The following is a 25,368-nucleotide window of genomic DNA, read 5'->3' as shown; positions in this document are numbered from 1 at the left end:
TGTGTTTCTATCAATACCTGGCCAAGAAAGGCATTTTGAAATATATTTGACCATCACACAGGCGCATATCTGCATTATCATGAGCACTCATACAACACACACACACACATAAAAAAAGCCATCTGTTAGACAGTGCTCGAGGGAGGGGGCGAGTTTCCCAAATGCAGGATGGCAGGGGAAGGTCATCTATATTCATGACGAAAGCGATACCTAATTGGACGATTCAGTAATATTGATCAGGAAAGCGCTACCTGATTGGTCAGAGAAACTATAGCCCTACCCCTAACCGTAACCATAACAATCAGGTAGAGCTTTCCTCATAGATATGAAAGAGTATTCTCCTGCCATCCGGCGTTTTGGAAATCCACCTGTGTGGGAGCCACAAGGGGGAAATAAAAAAGTGATCATTGAGAATTTTGCTATTTGAGTAGTTTCTTGATCTACTTCCTTTACCGTTCAACCTATTAACGAGATTGACCAGTGATTGTCTTGCGATCGACCAGACGATCGCGATCGATGTAATGAGCACCCCTGTCCTACACCACCCCCTACACATTAACCTAACCATACCTTACAAAAATTAGCCATGGTTTTACTACAGTAACCAGAGGATCACCACGGTATTTTTCTAGTAAAATCATAGTAACCACAAAATTACACATGCTTACTATATTAACAACATATTACTGTAGTAACATCATGGTTAACTGCATCAAAAGTACAGTATAGTTTCCTCCAAAAACATGGTTACAACAATATTACTACAGTAAAACCATGGTTAATTTTATCTAGGTGAAATATTTCTCTCAACTCCCCGACCTTCACTGTGACCAAATCACTGTGAGGAATCACTTTTATTTATTAAGTTGTATTATAGGAAATATTAAGAGTGGAGACATGGGAAAAAGTATGACAAAAGGAGGGATTCGAACCTGGATCGTCAGCATGAAAAAAAACACTCACATCTTGTAAATCCCTGAGCCACTACAGTGGCACATGGGGGTGCAGTTTGTTGTAAACTCCTGTGCTTTGACCAGATTACTGTAGCGCAAACAGTCTCTTAGTTCTTGGTTCTCTTAACCCATTAAACATCTAACCCATTCAACATCTCTTCCCCATCGTGAAAAATTCAAATATGCCTGCATTCATTTGACCAGCAGTTGACCCTAAGGAAATCTGTTGTGGCTGTCTTGAGCTTGGTCTGAGCAATGGTGGGCAGAGTCAGTGTAAATAGCCTCTGCCAACAAGATGGGCTATTTGCACTTAGTTTAAACAGACACTCCGTTACCTTTATGATAATTTTTATGGTGCTTTTCTAAAAATGTTTAGCTGCAACTCGGACATTCTGAAAACTCTTTGTGTTCCATTTCAAACAAAATACTGTAAAAATTAAATGAAAAGCTTAGACTTGGGTAAAGTAATGGAATGTACAAAAATGGGTTTAATACGACACCAGAGTGACATACGACAAAGTGTGATGTTTTGGTGGTGCAGGCAAAAAGTCACCACTATGACACTACTTCATGAGATTGTATTGCACTGATCAGAACAGTCTGAAAAGTAGAAATAAGAGATACACTATATTGCCAAAAGTATTCGCTCATCTGCCTTTAGACGCATATGAACTTAAGTGACATCCCATTCTTAATCCATAGGGTTTAATATGACGTCGGCCCACCCTTTGCAGCTATAACAGCTTCAACTCTTCTTGGAAGGCTTTCCACAAGGTTTAGGAGTGTGTTTATGGGAATTTTTGACCATTCTTCCAGAAGCGCATTTGTGAGGTCAGACACTGATGTTGGACGAGAAGGCCTGGCTCGCAGTCTTCGCTCTAATTCACCCCAAAGGTGCTCTATCGGGTTGAGGTCAGGACTCTGTGCAGGCCAGTCAAGTTCTCCCACACCAAACTCGCTCATCCATGTCTTTATGGACCTTGCTTTGTGCACTGGTGTGCAGTCATGTTGGAACAGGAAGGGGCCATCCCCAAACTGTTCCCACAAAGTTGGGAGCATGGAATTGTCCAAAATCTCTTGGTATGCTGAAGCATTCAGAGTTCCTTTCACTGGAACTAAGGGGCCAAGCCCAGCTCCTGAAAAACAACCCCACACCATAATCCCCCCTCCACCAAACTTCACTGTTGGCACAATGCAGTCAGACAAGTACCATCCTCCTGGCAACCGCCAAACCCAGACTCGTCCATCAGATTGCCAGATGGAGAAGCGTGATTCGTCACTCCAGAGAACGTGTCTCCACTGCTCTAGAGTCCAGTGGCGGTGTGCTTTACACCACTGCATCCGACACTTTGCATTGCACTTGGTGATGTATGGCTTGGATGCAGCTGCTCGGCCATGGAAACCCATTCCATGAAGCTCTCTATGCACTGTTCTTGAGCTAATCTGAAGGCCACATGAACTTTGGAGGTCTGTAGCGATTGACTCTGCAGAAACTTGGCGACCTCTGCGTACTATGCGCCTCAGCATCCGCTGACCCTGCTCTGTCATTTTATGTGGCCTACCGCTTCGTGGCTGAGTTGCTGTCATTCCCAATCGCTTCCACTTTGTTATAATACCACTGACAGTTGACTGTGGAATATTTAGTAGCGAGGAAATTTCATGACTGGACTTGTTGCACAGGTGGCATCCTATCACAATACCACGCTGGAATTCACTGAGCTCCTGAGAGCGGCCCATTCTTTCACAAATGTTTGTAGAAGCAGTCTGCATGCCTAGGTGCTTCATTTTATACACCTGTGGCCATGGAAGTGATTGGAACACCTGAATTCAATTATTTGGATGGGTGAGCGAATACTTTTGGCAATATAGTGTATAAACATTCCTTTTTATTACTTTTATCTATGTTTAAGGTTTCTTACAAGCTCTTTTCTTGCACAGGTTGCTTCTACTTTATATCCAGATCTTTCCCCTGCAAAAAAAAGGTGAGCAAATTAAAAACCAGCATTTGGTCCTCTTATTGTATTTGTCTCATATAGTAGCTTAACTCTCTTCTTTCTCTAACAGACTAGATCAAATCTGGACATCATACCGGGCTCTCACCTCCACTGTGGCTTTTGTCAGCAGCTGCATAAACCCTGTTCTTTACACCTTTGCTGGAAAGTCTTACATCCGACGTAACGGCCTGGCCTTCATGGCGCGGCTGTTTGAGGGAACAGGGCTTGAGTCCACACGTAAGATCCGGCGAAGCAATCAGAACAGTCGAGACCGAGAAAAAGAGGCAGATGAGGGAGAAAGCCTCAAAGACAAAGATTCAGATTCTACCACAAGTGTTAATGCTAACACTGGTGTTAAAGTTGCACCACAGAAAAATGGGAAATTCCATAACATGCATTTTCAGTAGGCTTTTGATGAGAAAATTCAATCTACAGTGGCAGTGTTGGCCTTGGTTCACAAACTTACGAATGAATTTATGTCATTTAAGACTGACTGATGCTGCAACCCCCCCCCCCCCACACATACACTAAGGGTTGCACCCACTAGTCTAACGTTGGTTAACTCTGCCACTAGTCGACAAGTTGCTTTTGTTCCATATGATGATAGCAGGAAACCAGTCAAGACTGTTAATCACAATGCAAGTAACATAAATCTGTCAATGGAGACATACATTCTTTAATTTTTCACCTGCGTCATCTCAGTTGTGTGGATATTCTCTTCACCTACACACTCTTCATTAAAGCAAAAGGTTCAAATGGTTTGCTTTCTTTTTTATCAAAATGACGGACATCATTCGGAATTATCCATCAAATTCTCCATTTTTAAAATGTGGACAATATTTGAAAAATATATGTTTTGTTTTTTTCAATGTAACCTCTGAGTCATTCACAAAGTACGAATGTGTGTGTGTGTGTGTGGGGGGGGGGGGGTCCTACAACATCGCGTATGTTGATTTTATTACAACACAGAAGTTAATAGCACTGGCAGAGGAGTATGGCAGATTAAAAATTGTTCCCTTTCAAGAAGGGAAATCAATACTGCATCAGAAAGCTGACGCTAGGGGACTCCTCTTGGGATACTGTACCTTGAAACCCTATCCCATCACGGCAATTTGATTGGCTGGTGATGCTTGGCGCTCCACCCACACTCACCTACTGTGCGTATTCAAGGCAGCACAAGTGTTTTCTAGCAAGCCAGAAATTAAAGATCACAATTGCTGAAGATGTAAATGTTTCACTAGTGTTTTCCACATGCGAGTGATAACCCTCTGGCTGATGGGCTTGAGCGCTGTTCCGTAACAGTGCTCATTGAGACAAGTTATGTTCAGTGTGGGCATAAGAAACTCAGGCCGCTTGACTCTAGCAGCTTGCTTTCATTCTGAAAGCCTAAGCCAGTCCCCTCTCTTCCTGCTAATGGTCCTCATCAGCTCCTGAGGGACCATATGAGTGAGATGTGGGAGGAGAGGATATTGAGCACAGAGATTTTAGGAGGGTTTGCGCAGGCCCAAGCCTTGCGTGCCTCCTTTCTCTCCGTATTAAGCAGTTTGGCCATTCAGTACGAGCACTGTATATAGTGTGGGCTGAACCCTTGCTGACAACGCATTATTGAGATTGATTGTGTTCATGGCGGGCACATGAAACTTGACAAGCTTCACTCTCAGGCTTGCTTTCATTCTAAAAGCGGAAGCCACTCCCCTCTCCTCCCGCTAACACTCCACTGTGGCTCCTGAGGGACCATGCGAATGAGACGCGAGAGGATGGAATACAGAGCATAGAGATTTTTCACAGGCTTAAGCCTCGCATGCTGCCCTTTCCAGAACTGCACATTATGACTTTACATTCTCCCTATTTAGTGAGAGTTCAGGTCTCTTGTTCAGCTGCTTTTACGGTGCTTATGCAAAGCACTATTCCACGATTTGGCACTTGGTTCCAAAGATTTCTGCCCAATAAATTGGCAGGTCTATGGGTGGCCTAGTGTCAGAGGAATGACACCCCTGGCTAAAATAGTCAGAAATGCACTACTTGCTTCCCCGCCAATGTGAGCCGGGAATGAGAGGGTAACATCTCCATAGTTGCACAGGTTAGATCTCGATTCTCGATTCTCTGATGTTGCAAATTAGGAACGAGTCTGCAAGCTCGTTTGCATGTGAAAATAATGAATGGGAAATTTGTGGCAAGTTTGTCAGAACTTTGTAAGGGTTATTATGGTATACTGCAATCTTTACCTCAAAAATCTTATCCTTGGCATTTCCAGTCTGCCTCCACATTCTTCACTGTAAAGAGAGGGCTTTATGTTTTTTATATTTAGGCCTACTAATAATTTTATTTATTGTTAATTTCGATTAATTCATAATTAATAATGTTGTTTTATTTGTTATTAACATACAGTATCTATAAATATCACAAAATGAAATTATAGAGCCCACATTCTTTTTACAGTTCCTTCAGTCAATGAATGTTGATATGCTAATTATAAAATTACATTCTATAGTATCAATATCCAAATATTGTCTGCCAATTCAAAGCTTAAGCAATAAAATGTTTCACTCATTATACTTCTACACTAACAAGATAATATGTGATCATTTCATGGACCAGACATAGCATAGAGGTTAAGAGATTTGATTTCTTATCACTTCAATGCATGTACTGTACATAAAGAAATGCACAAATTTTCAGACTTGTTCATTGTACTGTCTTTATTATCTGAAAATATAAATGAGACATGCTGTTATTTAGACTTACCTACAGTGCCCTCCTTTAGCTGCTGGTCAAGTGATTCAGTGAAAATATGTATAGTGTATATGTATTTTACAGCTTCCTTTACAGCTAGGAAGAGATGAGAATTAATTTTCCCTAATGCTGTGATCATGAACATGTGTGAATTCATAATCAGACACATGATCTTCAATTAAAACAACATAATTTCATTCAGTACCAAGTTGCTGGAGGCAGACCCTACACAAGAATGCCCAGCCATGGCCTTTTTGGGGATAAGACAACAAGAAAGTTTTAATGCCACACCAAACATGAAAAGGACATAATAAACATTAACTCTGTGGGCCTTCATCATTCTCCACCTCTGTTACAGCAGATCTTTATCTTACAATGCACATGAATAATCATATTTTACCTGCTGAAAAGCATTACATTAAATCTATAGAAAATGATGACAACTGTGGGAGATCGATCCTACAATTGAAAGAGGGTCTATAAATACAATGACACCAGCAGCAACTGTGGGAAATGTAATATAATACTATATGATGCTAAGTTTCTAGAAAAACAAATGTTAAACTTAGTACATCAAATGGTATTTCATGAGTTTGCATGTCCAACTAGCCCCGTGAAGTAAAAATGGTAAACAGATTGTGTAGGGTAAACAAATTTGGCTTGCTGTCCATAAAGGAGGAGTTTGAGCATAAAGGGGTTAAGCGTGTGGCTGGACTCAAGCTCTAAGTTTGCTAATGTGGTAATGTAGGCGTGGCCGAGTGACATCTGTGGAGAGCGAGGCCGGGAGAGGAAGAGTGGTAAAGATTGACACCTGTGGGAAATTATCTCTAACAGCTGTTTTGTGTTGCAGTGAGAGCTGAAGAGGGATAAAAGGGCAATCCAGACCGCCGGAGGGGAGAGAGAGAGATACACGCAGCAGTGTTGATGTGTGTTCTGTGTTATGCTGAAAAGCAAAGCTTTATGTGATGCTGAAAAGTGTGTTAATAAAAGACTACGTGGATTGTTTATCTGGCTCCCTCTTCCTCCTTCACGAAGAGAAATAGAGACGTGTCACAGTGGTGCCGAAACCCGGGATTAGGAGGAAGAAACGCCGCCATGGCGTCATCACCGCTGGCTGAAGTAATCAAGACCCTTGCTTACTCTGCTAGAGCTACGCGTGGAACAGGAGCAGTGGTTCCAGGTGCTGTTCCAGGCTCAAGCGGAGGACCGGCAGGTGCTACGGAGCTTTGTATACCTGAAGGGGTCTTCAGCCGCAACCCATGGACCCATCACGCTGACCAAGATGAGACCTCAGGACGACCCAGAGGCTTTTATTGAGCTCTTCGAGCAAACGGCCGAAGCGTGGAAGTGGCTGAGCACCCAGTGGGTGGTCCGCCTACTGCCGCTGTTGTCCGGGGAAGCCCAACTCGCGGCCCAACAACTTCCTGTGTCCAACCTCCTGGTGTATGAGGACTTGAAGAAGGTCATCATGCAATGGGTCAGCCACAGCTCAGAACAACATCGGCAACACTTCTGCTCGTGGACGCTTGTCGAGCATGGCTATCTGTTCGCATTTGCATTCAACAGCTCCGTGACACCTGCTGAAGGTGGCTGCTGGCTGAAGAACGCAACACCAGAAGTGCTCGATCTGGTGGTACTGGAACAGTTCATCACCTCGCTACTGAAAGGAACGGCGGAGTGGGTCCAGTGCCACCACCCAGTGTCGATGGATGAGGCGGTCCAGCTGGCTGAGGACCATATGGCGGTGTATTCAGGGGCCGGCAAGCCCTCTTCTTCTCTCTGTCTCCCTCTCTCTCTCCTCCATACCCCTCTCCTTCCCCCCGTCCTGCTCCGGTTCACCAGAAACAAGGAATCATGTCCCAAAAACTGGTTCCCCGGTCCCATAGACCGTTCAACCCACCGGTTTGTCCTCCCTCTCCGCTCTCCCCCACAGGTTGGTGAATCCGCTGCCATGGATGTGTGCGTGAAGTCTCGAAATTGTGTAGATTTGAAGTGGCTTGAGCGCCTGTTATTTGCAGTACGAGAGGTCCCGCAAGCTTCCATGGGGTTCTCCCCATTTGAATTATTGTATGGGCTTCAACTGTGCAGCATGCTCTACATCCTATGGGAAAACCTTCAAACAGCAAAAAAATAAAATAAAAATTAAATATGTTCTTGACCTGAGAGCAAAACTCCACACACTGGGGCAATTAACACAGGAGAATTTGCTCCAGGTTCAAGAACATCAAAGGCAGCTGTATAATGAGGTACTCGGCTACGGGAATTTACACAAGGAGATAAAGTCCTTGTATCGCTCTAAATGACTCGCCAAGTGACAAGGACCCTTTGAGGTCACACGGCGAGTTGGGGAAATTGATTATTAGGTGAAATGAACGGATAGAGGCGGAGCATGTCAGATTTACCACCTCAACCTCCTAAAACTGTGGAGAGAGGTGGTCCTCGTGACTTTGGCGATGGTGGTTCTGGAGAGGGAGGAGCTCGGACCGAAGGTGAACTTTAAAGCCACCGATCGAGTCACCCCAGTCACTTGTGGAAACCACCTCTCACTATCCCAAGTCAAGGAGGTTGCCAGGTTGCAAGGAGAATTCTCCAATGTGTTCTTGACTCTTCCCGGTCATACGAATCTCATAGAGCACCATATCGAAACGGCCCCAGGGGTAGTGGTACGTAGTCGTCCCTACCAGTTACCCGAGCACAAAAAAGAAGTGGTTTGGGAAGAATTAAAGGCCATGCTGGATATGGGGGGGTAATAGAAGAATCCCACAGTGACTGGGCTAGCCCGGTGGTTCTGGTTCCAAAGAATGACGACTCAGTCCGGTTCTGTGTGGTTTATAGAAAAGTCAATGCGGTGTCTAAGTCTGACGTGTACCCGATGCCACGGATTGATGAACTGCTTGATCGGTTAGGTGAGGCTTCGACACTGGATTTGACAAAGGGATATTGGCAGATCCCCTTAACTCCCATGTCCCATGAAAAGACAGCATTTTCCACACTGAAGATGAAATATAAATTAATGATGCAAGGCCTGTATATGACTGTACAACAGTAGTAGGTATTATACACCGAATGACAAAATATGATTTATGACCCTATGATTTATGACCTAACAGGTGTATTCTCACATTTGACCTTTGCTTCCTTTTCCTCCCTCCGGCTGTTTGGTCAGTGTAGAGCCGAGGAGGGCGGGGCCGGGCTGGAATGAGACACACCCGGTCCCCAATCAGCCTGATGGGGCGCGCGAGGGATAAAGGCGGCCGGGGACGACAGTTCGGGAGAGAGAGAATTACAGACAGCTGTGCTGTGTTTTTAGTTGTGTGTTTTTGGTTGTGTTCTTGGTTAATAAATTATTATTTAAGTTGTTAGCCGGTTCTTGCCTCCTCCTTTCCACTAAACCCCCTTACACTGGTGCCGAAACCCGGGAAGGAGGAGGGATTCCCGTCGCAGAGTCCTCGACACTGCCGTCCACCCAGGGGAGCACCGCTGCTGTCCGACGGGGGACGGAGTAGCCCGACTACCCGGACGCAGGGAGCGGCCGCCGTCCGCGAGGCGAGTGGGGACGGGACTCCCCGACCGCCTGGAGCGAGGGAGCCGCTGCCGGGGGCGGAGGAGTGCCCTGCCGTCCCCTGTGAACGCGGAGGGGTCGAGAGAAGACCGCCGTCCGCGGGGGGAGGAGGGAAGTGACTCCCCGACCGCCTGGAGTGGTAGGGCCGCTGCCAGGGGCGGAGGAGAGTCCCCACGGGACGCCGGGAACGCGGAGGAGCGTTCTGTCCGCTGGGGGTCGGAGGTCTGACTCCGGTCCGCCCGGGGAGGAGCGGCTGCAGTCGCCTGAGAGGGTGGAGTAGTGATCGAGGACCACGCGACGGCGCATCAGAGAACCGGTGAGTTTCTTTTTCTCTCTCTCCTCTCTCTCTCTCTGCCGCTCCGTGTTGGCCTTTCCCTCGCCATTTTGTGTTGTTTTTTCCCCTCCTGTCTCCTCCCAGGTCGAGGAAGGCGGGGAGGACCCGCCGGCAGTTGGGGCATAAGGCACGCCCCCCCACCCGGAGAGGAAGGGTGGGGGGGGATGTACGTCATGCCGGGGGCTCCCCGGCCTGAGGCAACGCCGGGAGGAGTGTAGAGCCGAGGAGGGCGGGGCCGGGCTGGAATGAGACACACCCGGTCCCCAATCAGCCTGATGGGGCGCGCGAGGGATAAAGGCGGCCGGGGACGACAGTTCGGGAGAGAGAGAATTACAGACAGCTGTGCTGTGTTTTTAGTTGTGTGTTTTTGGTTGTGTTCTTGGTTAATAAATTATTATTTAAGTTGTTAGCCGGTTCTCGCCTCCTCCTTTCCACTAAACCCCCTTACAGTCAGCTGTTATGATATTCCCACGTTGTAGCCGACACCACCCCTCCATACCATCTGTGTAATTAAAAGAGTAATAATGATACATCTATAATAGTGTACAATGCTTAGTGGAAAACTGAGGTGACAAAATAATGCATGCTATGAGACTTTTTTCCCTCAACTCAAACTCAAAAATAGTGATTGATTAAATAATACAATGTTGTAATCACCAAGATGTTTTTCAACACATGATAAAGTAATGTGTGTGGGGGCATATTATTTTTATTATTACTGTAAAACATAAAAAGTAGTATTACATTTAAAATGTGCTTAAATGATGTTTAATGGTGTACAATGCTTTGTGGAAAAACTGAGGTGGCAAAATAATGCTTGGTATAAGCCTTGTTTCGCTTAAGAAAATGTTTTTAAAACCTGTTCATTGCTTTTGATGTGGGTCAGGATAAGGGGTGTTTATAACCCCCCAACTTTAAGGTGTCGATCCGGGGGTGTCTGCATTCCCATGGGAAAATCTTTCAGCCAAATGCTTTGTTGTGTTTAGGAAGTGTGTGTTTTAAAATCTTTTATCTGATCCTCTCTGATGCATTAACCAGATTCAAAGTGTCATTTCTCTTAGGAAGTGTTTTTAAAAAGTATCTGTTTAAACAGGATGAGGACACCTGTTCAACATTTAGATGCTGGGAACAGGATATTTTTTTTATTCCCAACTTTAAAGTGTCATTTCTCTTAGGAAATGTTTTTAAAACCTGTTCACACTTTTGGTGCGGTCAGGATAAGGGGGGATTTTTTTTTATTCTATATTATGTTTGTACAAAGTGGTGTGTCTGCATTCCCATGGGGAAATGTTTCGGCCAAATGCTTTGCTGTGTTTAGGAATTTTGTGTTTTAAAATCTTTGATCTGATCCTCTCTGAAGTGACACCCTGGATACTTGAACAACAAAAAACAAAAACAAACGGCATGCTATGGTTGACAGTCCTTTTAAATGATTCAAACAAAGGTTATACTATCAAATCTACCAAGATCGTTTTCAGTTCTTAAAGAGTTTTTAACAAAATATACATCCAAGAATTAGTTTACTCAATGAATCTTTTGTACTGTATATCGGGGTTAATATTGTAAATTTCATGTCTGTGTTTCTTCACACACTATCGCCTACTAAAAATAAACTAAAACAATCAATAATAGTCTAATTCTATTATTCTACTACTAACAACTGATGTAACTATTTCTTCTTCTTCTTTTCATTAAAAAGAAAGCTGAACTGATAATGTTTTTCACTTCTCACCATATACTCTTTACTTCTGTAAGTGGATAAACCATTTATTTGGTATTAGGTAATAGCTATTTCCTACTAAAATGTTTTTACAATATTATATATGTGTATTAATCAATAGGCAATCTAAAAAGAGTTTATTTTAAGCCGTAGTAAAAAACAAATTACCATTTGGTGTACATAATTTGGGTACGCCTTTAAAACAGATTGTGGGTTGTATTTTGTTTTCTATAATCACTGTAGCGGCATTCACGTTGAGGTTTGTGTGCAAGACAACGATGGGTTTTTTAACACGTAACATTACTCTTTTAAAATGGCATTTATTTTCAAAAGTATGTGTTGTTTGTACGATTGATTTATTTATAAAATATTTGAAATTTACAAGAAAAAACGTACAGTTTGTAACTTGATGTTTAACAGGCTTTTAAAAAATCTTGTGTGTATGCAATTCAGGACATGTCAATGGCCGCGAACAATTTGACTGCATTGATCAACTGTGTAAGTTTACATAAAGATCATTTTCTTGTATTTATATACACTATATTGCCAAAAGTATTCGCTCATCTGCCTTTAGATGCATATGAACTTAAGTGACATCCCATTCTTAATCCACAGGGTTCAATATGACGTCGGCCCACCCTTTGCAGCTATAACAGCTTCAACTCTTCTGGGAAGGCTTTCCACAAGGTTTAGGAGTGTATTTATGGGAATGTTTGACCATTCTTCCAGAAGCGCATTTGTGAGGTCAGACACTGATGTTGGACGAGAAGGCCTGGCTCGCAGTCTTCGCTCTAATTCATCCCAAAGGTGCTCTATCAGGTTGAGGTCAGGACTCTGTGCAGGCCAGTCAAGTTCTTCCACACCAAACTCGCTCATCCATGTCTTTATGGACCTTGCTTTGTGCACTGGTGCGCAGTCATGTTGGAACAGGAAGGGGCCATCCCCAAACTGTTCCCACAAAGTTGGGAGCATGGAATTGTCCAAAATCTCTTGGTATGCTGAAGCATTCAGAGTTCCTTTCACTGGAACTAAGGGGCCAAGCCCAGCTCCTGAAAAACAACCCCACACCATAATCCCCCCTCCACCAAACTTCACTGTTGGCACAATGCAGTCAGACAAGTACCGTTCTCCTGGCAACTGCCAAACCCAGACTCGTCCATCAGATTGCCAGATGGAGAAGCGTGATTCGTCACTCCAGAGAACATGTCTCCACTGCTCTAGAGTCCAGTGGCGGTGTGCTTTATACCACTGCATCCGACACTTTGCATTGCACTTGGTGATGTATGGCTTGGATGCAGCTGCTCGGCCATGGAAACCCATTCCATGAAGCTCTCTATGCACTGTTCTTGAGCTAATCTGAAGGCCACATGAACTTTGGAGGTCTGTAGCGATTGACTCTGCAGAAAGTGGGCGACCTCTGCGTACTATGCGCCTCAGCATCCGCTGACCCTGCTCTGTCATTTTATGTGGCCTACCGCTTCGTGGCTGAGTTGCTGTCATTCCCAATCGCTTCCACTTTGTTATAATACCACTGACAGTTGACTGTGGAATATTTAGTAGCGAGGAAATTTCATGACTGGACTTGTTGCACAGGTGGCATCCTATCACAGTGCCACGCTGGAATTCACTGAGCTCCTGAGAGCGGCCCATTCTTTCACAAATGTTTGTAGAAGCAGTCTGCATGCCTGGGTGCTTCATTTTATACACCTGTGGCCATGGAAGTGATTGGAACACCTGAATTCAATTATTTGGATGGGTGAGCGAATACTTTTGGCAATATAGTGTATATGTTATTAGAAGTGTGTAGATTTTATGTGACTATTTTATTTTAATTGTCTGGTCCGTTAATTAATAATAATAGACCTACTGATCAGAGTGGCGCTGTCAACAGAGGTGTTCTGCAAGGTAGGCATTCATTATTTGATGTCGCTCTCTCGAGCACACAATGTAACAATGTTGCTAAAACAAAATGTGATGATGTGCAACAAAATTTACTTTCATAGTCACTATACAGAAGATGAACAAATGGGTTAAGAAAAACAAAGTTTAACATTAGCTTAACAAACAGGGTTATGTTACTAAAACGCAACATTGCATTTCATTTAATTTTAGCTGTAGCTTTAACACAAAAGTGTCTTACACTTTTTACTTTTAACAAAGATAAGAAAGTGTCTTTCTAAAACAATACATACAAGATGTGCCACAAACCAGCTTACATATTCATTTTAAAATGATGAATAAATGGTTTAACAAACAGGTTTATTTTACTAAAACATAATAATGTATTTCATTTCATTTTAGCTATAGCTCTAACAAAAAATGTCTTAAATTTTTTCTTTTAACAAAGAGGAGAAAACATGTTTCTAAAACAATGGATATTGGCTGTGAAGCAAACTCATTCAGATTTTCACTTTTAAAGATAATGAATAAATGGTTTAACCTAGATAAAGTTTAGCATTAGTTTAACAAGCATGGTTGTTACTAAAACACAATAATGTCTTTCTTTTAATTTTAGTTTTGTCTTTAACACAAAAGTGTCTTACATTTTTACATTTATCAAAGATAAGAAAGTATCTCTAAAACAATGAATAAAGGATGTGCTGCAAACTAATCCGCATATTCACTTAGCGTTACAGTATTTTAGCAAACAGGTTTGTGTTACGTCAACAATGATTTTATATAATACTAGCTGTATCTTTAACACTTGTATCTTTAAGTTTGTTAATTTTTTACTTTTAACAAAGAAGATAAAATGTTTTTCCAAAACAAAAGGTGAACGTTGTGCAGCAAACTCAGTTACTTTAAAGATAACGAACATCTGGGTTACTGGTGTAACCCCTGTTCCCTGATGGAGGTAACGAGACGTTGTGTTGAGGTAGTGACACTAGGGGTTTGATCTTGAGAGCCCCAATCACCTTTGCTTAAAATAGAAAAGGCCAACGAAAATTGGTGAGTGGAATTTGCATACCACTCTCCGCTCCGGACATACGGGTGTAAAAGGAGATGGCGTGCATCACTCATTCAGATTTATGCTAAGGAGCCGATAGAGAGTCCCGGCCATGTCAGCGGCCGGTTCAGTGCCGCGGCAGGAGGAACACAACATCTCGTTCCCTCCATCAGGGAACAGGGGTTACACCAGTAACCCATTCATTCCCTGTCTGTCACTCACTCGACATTGTGTAGTGACACTAGGGGTTCCTATAGGAAACGCCACAGGCGATGAACTGTGTCACGGAAGAGTGCGGAAGAGTGGACAAGGGCAAGCTGCTGCGTGCCTCGCAGCGAGCACTCGACCACGTCATGACCTTCCAGGGAGTTTAGGTAAGGCATCTCCCTAGTCCCGTTAAGGGGAGGATGCACTTACCCAAGGAGGCTACAGGCGGTGGCCTTTCCTGATATTTGCTTTTAAGCAATTTCCCACTGACCACCTTTCAGAATAACGCTGGGAAGTGCTCTTCCCTCTCCAGGAGGGAAGGCACTATGGAGACCATATCCTACCGGAGGGAGGTTAACATGTGGAGAATACCTCACATGGACTTACCAACGGGGAAGTTCACATATGGAATGATACCATTAGGAGGACCCTATCTACGGAGAGGGTACACAGCAACAGTGGCCAAAGCAGAGCGAGGCTCTGATGAGGGGAAACACAGGGTTCACCAGAGGGGAAACCGAACAGTGGAAATGCGTTCACATGGGAATCACCACGTATGGAGGACTGAGCCACAGGCTTACCTGAAAAGGGGCATACCATGAGTACTGGGCCTGGTGGTGTCACTCCTCTGCCGAGTTCATCAACAGACAGTGCTTAAGATTTAAAAAGGCATCCAGGGTTCACCAGTTATGGGGAACTGTTGTGGACAAAATAACACACATTATCACCTTGAAAAAGGGGAAAGGCGTAATGCAAGCAGTAGACAGCGCGTCCACTGCATGGTTGAGGACGCCTGGAAGGTGAGACTTCAACGTCTGCTTACTCCAAAGGAGGCGGCGGGCGAGTTGCGACATGCGATGTGAGCGTACGCCGCCTTGGCGGTTTATGTAAGCCATGGTCGCTGTGTTGTCAGTCCGGACCAACACATGCTTGCCCTGAATCAACGGCCGAAGCCTCCGCAGAGCCAGCGATACTGCCAGCAACTCTAAGCAGTTGATGTGCCATTGGAGTCGGGGCCCTGTCCAGAGCACCGGTACTGCTTGCCCATTGCACACGGAACCCCAGCCCGAGCTCGAGGCATCTGTCATGACCACAACGCACCTTGAGACCTGCTCTAAGGGAACACCTGCCCGTAGAAATGTGAGGTCTGACCAAGGGCTGAAAGTCTGACGGCACTGTGGCATGATAGTCAGACGCTGGGTGCCGTGGCACCATACCCGCCTTGGGACTCAAGTCTGTAGCCAGTGCTGAAGCGGTCTCATATGCATCAACCCAAGGGGGAGAACTGCTGCCGAGGATGCCATATGCCCCAGAAGCCTCTGAAATTGTTTCACTGGTGCACAATAAAGCATCTTGTTTAATTTTAAATGTAGCATTGTCTTGCATTTTTACTTTTAACAGAGGAGAAAATTTATTTTTTAAACAAAATGTTGTCAAGCACATCACTAACATAGACACTTTAAAGATGATAAACAAAAAGGTTTAACATAAAATGTGTTTAACATTTTTATTTTAACAAACACTATTTTAAATAAAATATCATGCATTAAATTTAAAATGTATCTTTAGCACAAAGAATCTTACATTTTTCTGATCAAAGTCCTTTCACAAGAGATTCCAAGCAATAATGAGATTTTATGGGCACTCAGAGGCCTGGGGTGGGAGAGGTTTCAAGTTAGGCATACCCCCTTTTCACACCTTGATCAGACCAGACGGGGGTCTTGTGTGATCCTGTTCAGGAAAACAAGATGGTGCGATGAGTTTCCTGGCCTTTTAGGATTTCCTTTCATTGAAAAAACATTGTGACAACCAAATGTGTAAAACAAAAAGAAAGAAAGAAGAGAAAAGTTTTTATTGTCTTTTTCCCCCTCTTTTTTCTTCAAAGCAAAATGTTATTAAACTGTTTTAAAACATTGTTCACTGGTTTTCTCTGGTATATGTTTCTGTTAACATGTAACTTATTACTCATCATGGCTCTGTATTTGATACATGCATGTTTTTAATAAGCTGGTGTGTAAAATTTACATCAGCAAGAGAAGTATAACAGATTTACATCTTTAACAAATAGACTAAAATAGGTCTCTAAAGTAGAATGTGTTTTCACGTTTAGTTTGTAAAAACTTGAATAATCAAATATCTCCAAAGAAAACTTTATGCATTTCACACACTGAAACATCAATTAAAACAGTTTTAGTACAGTAGTAAAGTGATAACACTGATTTAGTGATCAGGCAGTGTAGCAAATGCTAGTCATTTTACAAATAACAGAGATATAATGAAGAATAATAATAACATGACATGCGTAGGCTCTGTTGTGTATGTTACCTATATCGTACGTGTACTGACTATTTTAACTGATTTACTGACTATTTACTTTTTGTCCATCAAGTGCTCCATGAAGGCATACTGTATACAGAATATGTGGCTAAAGAAGTATTACCCTCTGTAATACAGGACAACAATTAAATATAATTACTTTAAAGAACAGAAAGATTTTTGTAATCACCTGCAAAATCAATAGTTAAAGAGACAGGTTCCTGGCCATTTCAGCGGGTAGTTCAGTGTTGTGGCAAGAGGGACACAACGTCTCATTCCCTCCTTCAGGGAACGGAGGTTACGACAGTAAGCAAGACGTTCCCCATCTGTCACTCACTCAACGTTGTGTCGATGTAGTGACACTAGGGGTCCCTATACGAAACACCACAACTAGCTGAACTGTGTTACATGGATTGGCGGTGCAGGTGCGTACAAGCCACTGCGTGCCTCGTAGCAAGCGCACCCGGCCCTCACCTAACCTCCCCCAATGTTCCACAAGCATTGTACGGTCCCCCGCACCTCAGGGACAAACCGACTGCCCATAATGGGTACAGGCCGCACCAGCTGTGGCCTCTTCTTTTTTCTCCCCAAAAAGTGGAAATTGTTCAGCTGGGGCCATAAGTGTCCACGTCGGGGGGGGGGGGGGGTGTCCTTTCTCTAGGGGAAAGACACCACGGAGACCACACTCTGCCCGAAGGGGAGATAATCGTGTGGAAATACGTCACATGGACTTACCAACCAGCAGTATCGCATGTGGAGGATGTCCCTGTGGTAGGTCCTACCCGGAGGGGACGGAGCTCTACAAACACGGTGACCGGTGGCAGATGGAACTCTGCCCAAGGAAGACGTGGGTTTACCAACGGGGAAACCGTACCATGGAAGATACATCACACGGGGTTACTCACGGGCAACCAGCGCATGTGGAGCACCTACCCCAGTACAGGGCCTACTAGCACACGTACTGGGCCGGTATCGAATTTCTCAGCCGAATTCGCCTGCCACAGGGCTAAGGAGGAAGGACATCCAGGGTCCACAGTCTCGTGAACTCGGCTGGGGGGAAAAGCATACGCCTTCCCCTCCTGGAGGGGCAAGGCGCTGTATGCAAGCGGTACACCCGGCCAGTTGCCCCACATACTTACCTGTTCGTACTTGACAACACACAGGATGAAACCGGCTCAACCCGGAGACTGTAGAATCTCGCGAAGGTATTGGGTGTTGCCCAGCCCGCTGCTCTACAGATGTCTGCTAAAGAGGTGCCATTGGTCAGGGCTGACGGAGAACACCTGCAGGTCCCCAACCCTCTTGATGGACGTGAGCGCAGTCAGGAGGGCAGTCTTCAATGAGAGCGCCTTTAGCTCAACTGACTCTAGGGGCTCAAACGGGGCTCTCCGCAGGCACCGCAGGACCATGGAGAGATCCCATGAGGGAATGAGGCACGGCCTGGGAGGATTCAGCCTCCTCGCACCTCTAAGCAACCTGATGATCAGATCGTGCTTCCTGTCTACTGCGTCGTGGTGTGCCGCTATGGCAGCCACATACACCTTCAAGGTGGAGGGGGACAGCCACCCCTCCAGCCTCTATTGCAGGAAGGAGAGCACCGACCCGACTGCGCATCTCTGGGGGTCTTCACGTCGGGAAGAACACCACTTAGTGAACAAACGGCACTTCAAGGCATACAGGCGCCTCGTAGAGGGAGCCCTGGCCTGAGTGATCGTGTCTACCACCACCGGTGGTAGGACACTTAGGTCTTCCACATCCCGTCCAAGGGCCAGACAGGTCATGGGTGCCAGATGGTGCCCCATCCCATCGGAGGTCCTCCCTCAGGGGAACTCACCAGGGAGGGGCTGTCATGAGGAGTGTGAGCTCCGAGAACCTAGTATGGGTGGGCCAGTAGAGTGCCACCAGGACGACCTGCTCCTCATCCTCCCTGACCTTGCACAAGGTCTCTGCAAGCAGGTGCACTTGCAGAAGAGCTATGGCGTGCAAGGCGGAGGCGGCCTGCCCAGCGGCACTGTAAGCCTTGGTCAGCAGGGCCGACGTGAGCTTACAGGCCCTGGACGGGAGTCTCGGACGATTTCACCAGGTGGCGGCGTATTGCGGGCACAGGTCCACCTGGGGAATCGCCGTGTACCCCCTGGCCATCCCACCATCGAGGGTAGTGAGAGCGGAGGAGCTCAGAGATTGGGTCTGGGCAGTAAAAGGTGCCTGCCATGATTTTGTGAGCTCCTCGTGCACCTCCGAGAGGAATGGGAGCCGTGAGCGGTGCTCTGAGCCCAGAAACCAATCGTCAAGCCACGTGGGTTCAGGGCAGGGTGGAGGGTTCCACTCCAGCCTGACACTCGCGGCCGCCCAGGAAAGCATGGCCGCCAGCTCCGCATCGGCCTCAGACTGGGCGACCGCACCCAAAGGTGGGAGCTCAGTCGAGTCCTCTGCGTCCGACTGGATCAGCCCGCTCTCCGATGCTGCGATCGAGAGCTCATCCTGTTCCCGAGCCCTGAATGAGACATTAAACTAAACACAGATGGAAAGGCATCTTTAAAAAGACACTCCGTCAGTGCCACTCTTTTAGAGAAAATATACTCTTTGCAAGAATATATACTCTTTTAGGCTGTCGAAGTGCCCAGGGGCGTTCTCTACACTCAATCCGTGCACAAGGGGGAGAAACCACTGAAATTCGCTGTAAATCCAACAGCATGCAGAGGTGAATGGACCGGCAGTGGAATTTAGCTCTCTGTGAATCAACCGCTCGGCTCTGAAGAAAAAATCTGAATGAGTGGTTGCGAGCCAGCTCCTTTTATACCCGTATGAAAGAGTGGCATGCAAATTCCACTCGCCAATTCCCATTGGCCTTTTCTCAAAGATCAGAGGTGTTTGGGGCTCCCAAGAGCAACCCCTAGTGTCAATACATTGACACAATGTCGAGTGAGTGACAGATAGGGAACAATAAAATGACTTCTGTAATGCACACATAAGGCATCCTAACTCTAATTATTACCCTGAAACTATACATTCATGGGGCTGTTAAATCAGAGGGGTGTCACACAAAATGCACAGGCTGAGTTTACTCTTGACACTCATGTTTTTGGTATTAACTTACTCATTCCTGGATCAAAACACACACTCAGAAACTTGTACAAGTAAAACAAAATGTGTACTGTTGTGATGCCAACTGATCTTAACTACAGGATCTTAGCTTTACTGGTTTTTATTTCAAGAAAACAGCTAAACTTCTACCGATAAATGATTAAATAACAAGTTTACAGTACTGCATTTACTCACAAAGATATTCTGTTGCCACAAATGGATTTTTGTTTGTTGTAGTTATTCTCAATTGTAAATAGTTGTTTTTTAAATGTTGTGGTTGTTTCTAGTTTAAAAGCTGTCAATTTTGACACATACACATTTTAAAGGTAAGTATCATTATAATATCAAATTCACAGCAATTAGTCTTTCTTATGTGTAAAGTTGTTAAGCCATACAGACACATTAACTTTGACGTACGTTGACTGAACCACAATATAAGTTTCACCAAACCTGGAATAAAAGTATTTGCCATAGTACCAGATGATATTTCATTTATTAGCCAACAAATGTCCAGGTCAGCTGCTTCTTAGTATTGTCTATCTATCTGAACATAAGTGTAAAATCTAAATATTTAAATATTACTTACATCGCAATACAGTTCCGGGGTTTAATGGTATGTGACATATTTAATGTGACATATTTAATGGTATGTGACAGAATGTTGCATATGAATCAAATTTTTTAAATAACGAAACTTCATGGTTAAGGCTTTTTTTTCTATGATGAGTTTATCTCTTATTTTTGCTATTGTGTGGACATAATATATCTTCTTTTACATTTGTCATCAGTGTTTACACACAAATCTGGACACAGGCCCTATAATTCAGAATTAAATGACAGAAAGCTTAGTCAGATGTTTTATCACTTTAGATTTATTATATAAAGCTTGATGTTATTTTTCTTTTCAGAAAGTTAACTTTCACAAAGTTCTACAGTCACTTAAAGCAGTGACAATCTGCAAGAAAATGGCTGAGGTATGTACATTACATTGAACTACTAAACATAATTTACTTTTACACATATAAAGCATAATGAATAGTGAAATACATGGAACTAGCTACAAATAGTGTGTCAGTACAGTATTTGTTTGTTTGTTTGTGCATGTGTGTAGTTAGTAAAGTGTTTGTATGGTATGTGTTGATAATCCACTACAACCATTACACACAACAGGACACATTTAACAAATATTTGTAAAACACGTCTTTATGGTCTTCAGGGAAAAACTTTTGTTGAATTACATCCGACATGAGATGTTTAAACAGTCTAGTTGTCAAAACTGTTGGTTTACACATGCCATGAATTTCAAAATATTACTTTAGTATTTTAAAAACTGTAAAAACTATTATAAAATGACACAATAGAAGAGTGATGTAAACCTATTGATAATATACAATATTACATAATACTTAAAAACCAAAAAAAACTTGCTTAGGCATACTAAAATGAAATGTAGTTTGTGGCTATGATTTGCCATGTGAAAGTTTGTACCAGACCGACAGAATGACATACTGTATCTGTGAACTGAAAGCAGTTTGGAGACCAGAAGGATTTTGATCACCACTGCAACTCTCGAAAGAATATCTTTCATTCTCACAAGATGCTTCTTTTTTGGGGAATGTCCTTCAGTTTGTCCTGACTTGTGCATCCTGTAGAAGATGTAAAACACACTGGTGGTCTTTAGAACAGTAATGCAATTAAATCAGTGAACAGATACGTATGTCATTCTGTCGGTCTGGTACAAACTTTCACATGGCAAATCATAGCCACAAACTACATTTCAGTTCAGTATGCCTAAGCAAGTTTTTTTTTTTTTTTTTTTAATAAGGATTATGTAATATCATATATTATCAATAGGTTTACATCACTCTTCTATTGCATTATTTTATAATAGTTTATACAGTTTCTAAAATACTAAAGTAATATTTTGAAATTCATGGCATGTATAAACCAACAGTTTTGACAACTAGACTGTTTAAACATCTCATGTTGGATGTAATTCAACAAAAGTTTTCCCTGAAGACCCTAAAGACGTGTTGTTTTACATGTATTTGTTAAATGTGTCCTGTTGTTTGTAATGGTTGTAGCAGATTATCAACACACACCATACAAACACTTTACTAACTACACACATGCACAAACAAACAAACACTGTACTGACTCACTATTTGTAGCTAGCTCCATGTATTTGTTGGGCCTCATGTATTCAGATAGAAGACAAAGGCAGGCCTAACACAGTCGTAAAAATCTAACTCAGGCCCCCACACACCAAGTCGTAAATCTTACTGATAAAAATCACGCCAAAATCAAACAAAGGGAGTCCAAAACAGACTACAAATCCAAAGCCTTGCTCACTAAAGGATCGAACTCTCAACTCTCAACTCCGATTGGATGAGGCACACAACAGAACGTCCCTCAAACCATGACATCATCAGGAGTAGAAATACCTCTGAAATGCTTCCGGGATTTGCTTCCAGCAACTTTGTTTGCAGTGTGTAGACCCTAAGCTCATTGCTGCTCTCAGGTGCAACCTATGTGGCACAAGGAAGTAAAGTCCGACTTGAAACTGTGGCCATACAATCTACATCTCGCTGGACGAGTTGAGATTACTCTGTGTTCCACCGAATACTCTAACGGATCCGAAGGAGACCGCTGCTAAACGTAGCCCACTACATTTACTGGAGCCCCATATGAGGTTTTAATGAGTTAGATTCAATTAATTAATTTAAATATTAATTAATAACTAAAGAAATAATTATTAATTATTTCTGATAGTAACACTGATCTAAACACCCAGTAAAGCCCTACATAATAATTGGTGCCCCGTGTGAGGCATCCTACGTGACAGTTCTGTCACAGTGTGTATGCATAAGAATCCAAAGTAATAACTTGAATCATTACTTCAAAGTTTGGTTCTGTTTGACAATTTACTTCTCAAAACTTGCCAAACATAAGCCAGTGTGGTGTGAAAGTGCTCTTAAGAGTGAATTAGGGGTTGGTAAAAAAATGAAATAGTCTGCTTAAAACCTGCTGTTGTTGTTATTTAACTCCTAATGCTTTCATCTAAATGTTACAGAGAGGTGCCAAGTCACTTCATTGACGTCCACCAAAGAGAGAACACAGTGAAATTTGCACATTACATAACAGTAGCCTGTAAGCCACAGGTCAAAGCCTCTCACCTGTGCGTTCGTGTCAGCATTATATCAACTGTAAAACAACAAGCTATCAGAGCCACTGTCACAAGAATTTTTACTGCCCCAGTAAAATGAGTCACCAATCGCCCTGCGTGACTGGAGCCAAAGCTCCACAGAGGTTAGTCGACCCAGCACTGCAAGATGTAGTTGCTGCTGTCCTCCGTCTCTCCATAGAGGAGAGAGATAACCTTAACGGCTACAATATTAGTCATTGTGATTAAGCATTGCAGGAAATAGTTGATTATGTCAACAACCCGGTCGGGAAGCCAATGCGCACAATCCTGGACCTTGTGGGCCAAATGTTCCTTCTTCATCACCGCAGAACCCAACTGCAAACTGCAGAGCACCAGGCCCAGCTCGCCCAGCTGCAGAGCAGCTACCAAGCGGTGCAGAAGGAAAATATCAGCCTGCACCAAGACGTTAGGTGCACTCAGGCTGAGAAAGTCCAGGCACAAGAAGATAATGCCCAGATGCAGAGGAAAACGAAACCCTGCGCAGGCAGCTTCAAGCTGCCCAGCTAAAAGTAGAGTCAGATCAGGTAAGTGCAGCTGAAACGCACAGCACAACATCTGACATAGAAGAGGGCCCCCTTTTTAGCGATATGTGTAGAAATGTGCCCCTGAGAAACCCAGGGACACACGCTAGGAGCCGAGCTGCCCCTAGTGGTACAATCTCTGACTTCGTCCTCCAAGACACCTTTCAAACTCCTCCAGTGGGCCGCTGGTTGGATGCAGGTGCCCCTCCTTATAGTTGCCCCCCCCCAGTCAGTTTTCAGTCACGCCACCGTGCGTTTCAAACCGACTGATTCCACACCACGGAGGGGGGACAATTATTTTCAAGCCCAGAGTGGTGTAAGCGGCTCGAAGATCCCATTAGCCAGGGAGCTGTACGCAACCCGGGGTCCACCCCCACACGTCGACTGGACTCCTTCCCCACAACGAAGAGGAGGAAGTCGTCCTCATCACTATAGCGATCTGAGTGACTATGGTGTCTCGGATGACTCGGACGACTCGTGGTCATACCGACACCAACGCTTGTGCATCCGACAACTTGAGTCCCTCGCAGGGGACATAGAACGCTTTGACCCCTGATCTTAGGGAAATTGAGCACTGCCTGATTGATTTGCCTTACGCTTCGTCGCGTGAAAAACTCAAGCTTATATGGAAGACCACGGTAAGGAGTGTCCATGCGTTCATTGAAACACTACCGACTGGTACACGAAACTGCTACTCAGCTCTGTGTAAAGCCCTATGTGAGGAGTATTCGCTGTATATCGACGAAGCCTCCGCTACCATAGCTGCTTTCGCCATCACCCAGAAGAGGCACGAGCCTCCGCGTGAGTATTATAGACGCCTGAGAACCACGTACTTCCAAGGAAGTAATGAACCAGGTCTGGAGGAGGAACGAGCTTTCAAGTCTCTTTTCCTTCACAACCTTCACGAGTGCGTGCGATATGACGTCACGATGCACTGCAGAACGGGCAGCCCCACCATGCAGGAAGTCAGAGGATACGCGCAACTGGCATGGGAGACATGCATGCGCCCTGCCTGAGGGCTCGAAGATGACGCCAGAGCCCTGGGGATCCAAGCCTCATATGCAGACCTAGCGCTTGAAGGCAACGAAATGCCTCGCGTTAAGGTGAATGCTAGAACCGGACCCCAGAGGCGCCAATCACCCGCCAGCAGGGTAGGCAACAGAACCAGGGGGGTGGTAACCAGACACACCACCAGGGTCATGGCAGGCCTAAACAACAAAACGTTCGCCGGCCGAAAGGAAATGCGTGGTTTGAACGAAAACCCAAACAAGAAGGTGAGTGGGTAGGCAAGGTTTCAAATCCCCTCAGAGAATAAGATTTGAGAGAGGAAATCGAGGATATAAGGAGATGCTTGACTGAGTTAGTAACTAAACTTGACGTGCTCCGTTGTTCACCAGGTCTGCCGACCTCTTCAAAGGAACACGGCATTGAAACCCCGTCAGTACAACTAGACGATGTACCCCCTCCCATTAACACCAAAGTTTACTTTGTAGGTTGGGAAAAGGGGAACAGGGTCCAAGTTGCTCCCCAAAACAGTCACTCCTAACATGCCACACCCTCCTTTTCTGACCTTTTTGGGCGATCTGTACCGTAAGGGCAACGCCTGACACATGGGTCATTCAGCTCCCACACACTACTCGACACCGGTTCCGAAATAAGTCTAATGGGTTCCAACACCTTCGCAGAGGTGGCTAGAGCAAAGCTTTCCCTTGGCAAACCATTATAGACAGAGACCTGCAACGAAAGCATTACAAGCTACACACAAGTTAGGTCATCTATCACAAAACGGGCC

At 44.4% G+C, this 25,368-nt stretch overlaps 2 protein-coding genes across 13 annotated transcripts in view; one reads left to right on the top strand and one right to left on the bottom strand.

Annotated features, from left to right (window-relative positions):
* Positions 1 to 3,469, top strand: part of LOC127448952 (leukotriene B4 receptor 1-like) — an 88,726-nt gene extending 85,257 nt beyond the window's left edge. For all 6 annotated transcript variants that reach the window (XM_051711961.1, XM_051711989.1, XM_051711970.1 and 3 more), the window contains 2 exons: positions 2,892 to 2,935; positions 3,018 to 3,469. In XM_051711961.1, the coding sequence (XP_051567921.1) occupies positions 2,892 to 2,935; positions 3,018 to 3,354 (381 nt within the window). In that variant the 3' untranslated portion in view covers positions 3,355 to 3,469. The remainder of the gene's footprint in view (positions 1 to 2,891; positions 2,936 to 3,017) is intronic.
* Positions 1 to 25,368, bottom strand: part of LOC127449012 (myeloid-associated differentiation marker homolog) — a 137,638-nt gene that overhangs the window by 63,260 nt on the left and 49,010 nt on the right. For 2 of the 7 annotated variants that reach the window (XR_007898633.1, XR_007898638.1), the window contains exon 3: positions 16,035 to 16,181. The exons of 3 other annotated variants lie outside the window; for them this stretch is intronic. The gene's annotated coding sequence lies outside the window, so the exon portion shown is untranslated. Of the gene's footprint in view, positions 1 to 2,872; positions 2,923 to 3,053; positions 3,172 to 16,034; positions 16,182 to 20,658; positions 21,497 to 25,368 lie in introns of those variants that run through there. 2 more of the 7 variants (XR_007898632.1, XR_007898639.1) reach the window with 2 other exon arrangements.

This window comes from Myxocyprinus asiaticus, chromosome 1 (genome assembly GCF_019703515.2).
Source record: "Myxocyprinus asiaticus isolate MX2 ecotype Aquarium Trade chromosome 1, UBuf_Myxa_2, whole genome shotgun sequence".
In the NCBI taxonomy this organism is placed as follows: Eukaryota; Metazoa; Chordata; class Actinopteri; order Cypriniformes; family Catostomidae; genus Myxocyprinus; species Myxocyprinus asiaticus.
The sequence above is the reverse complement of the archived record's forward strand: the minus strand, read 5'-3'. Positions and strand labels throughout refer to the sequence as shown.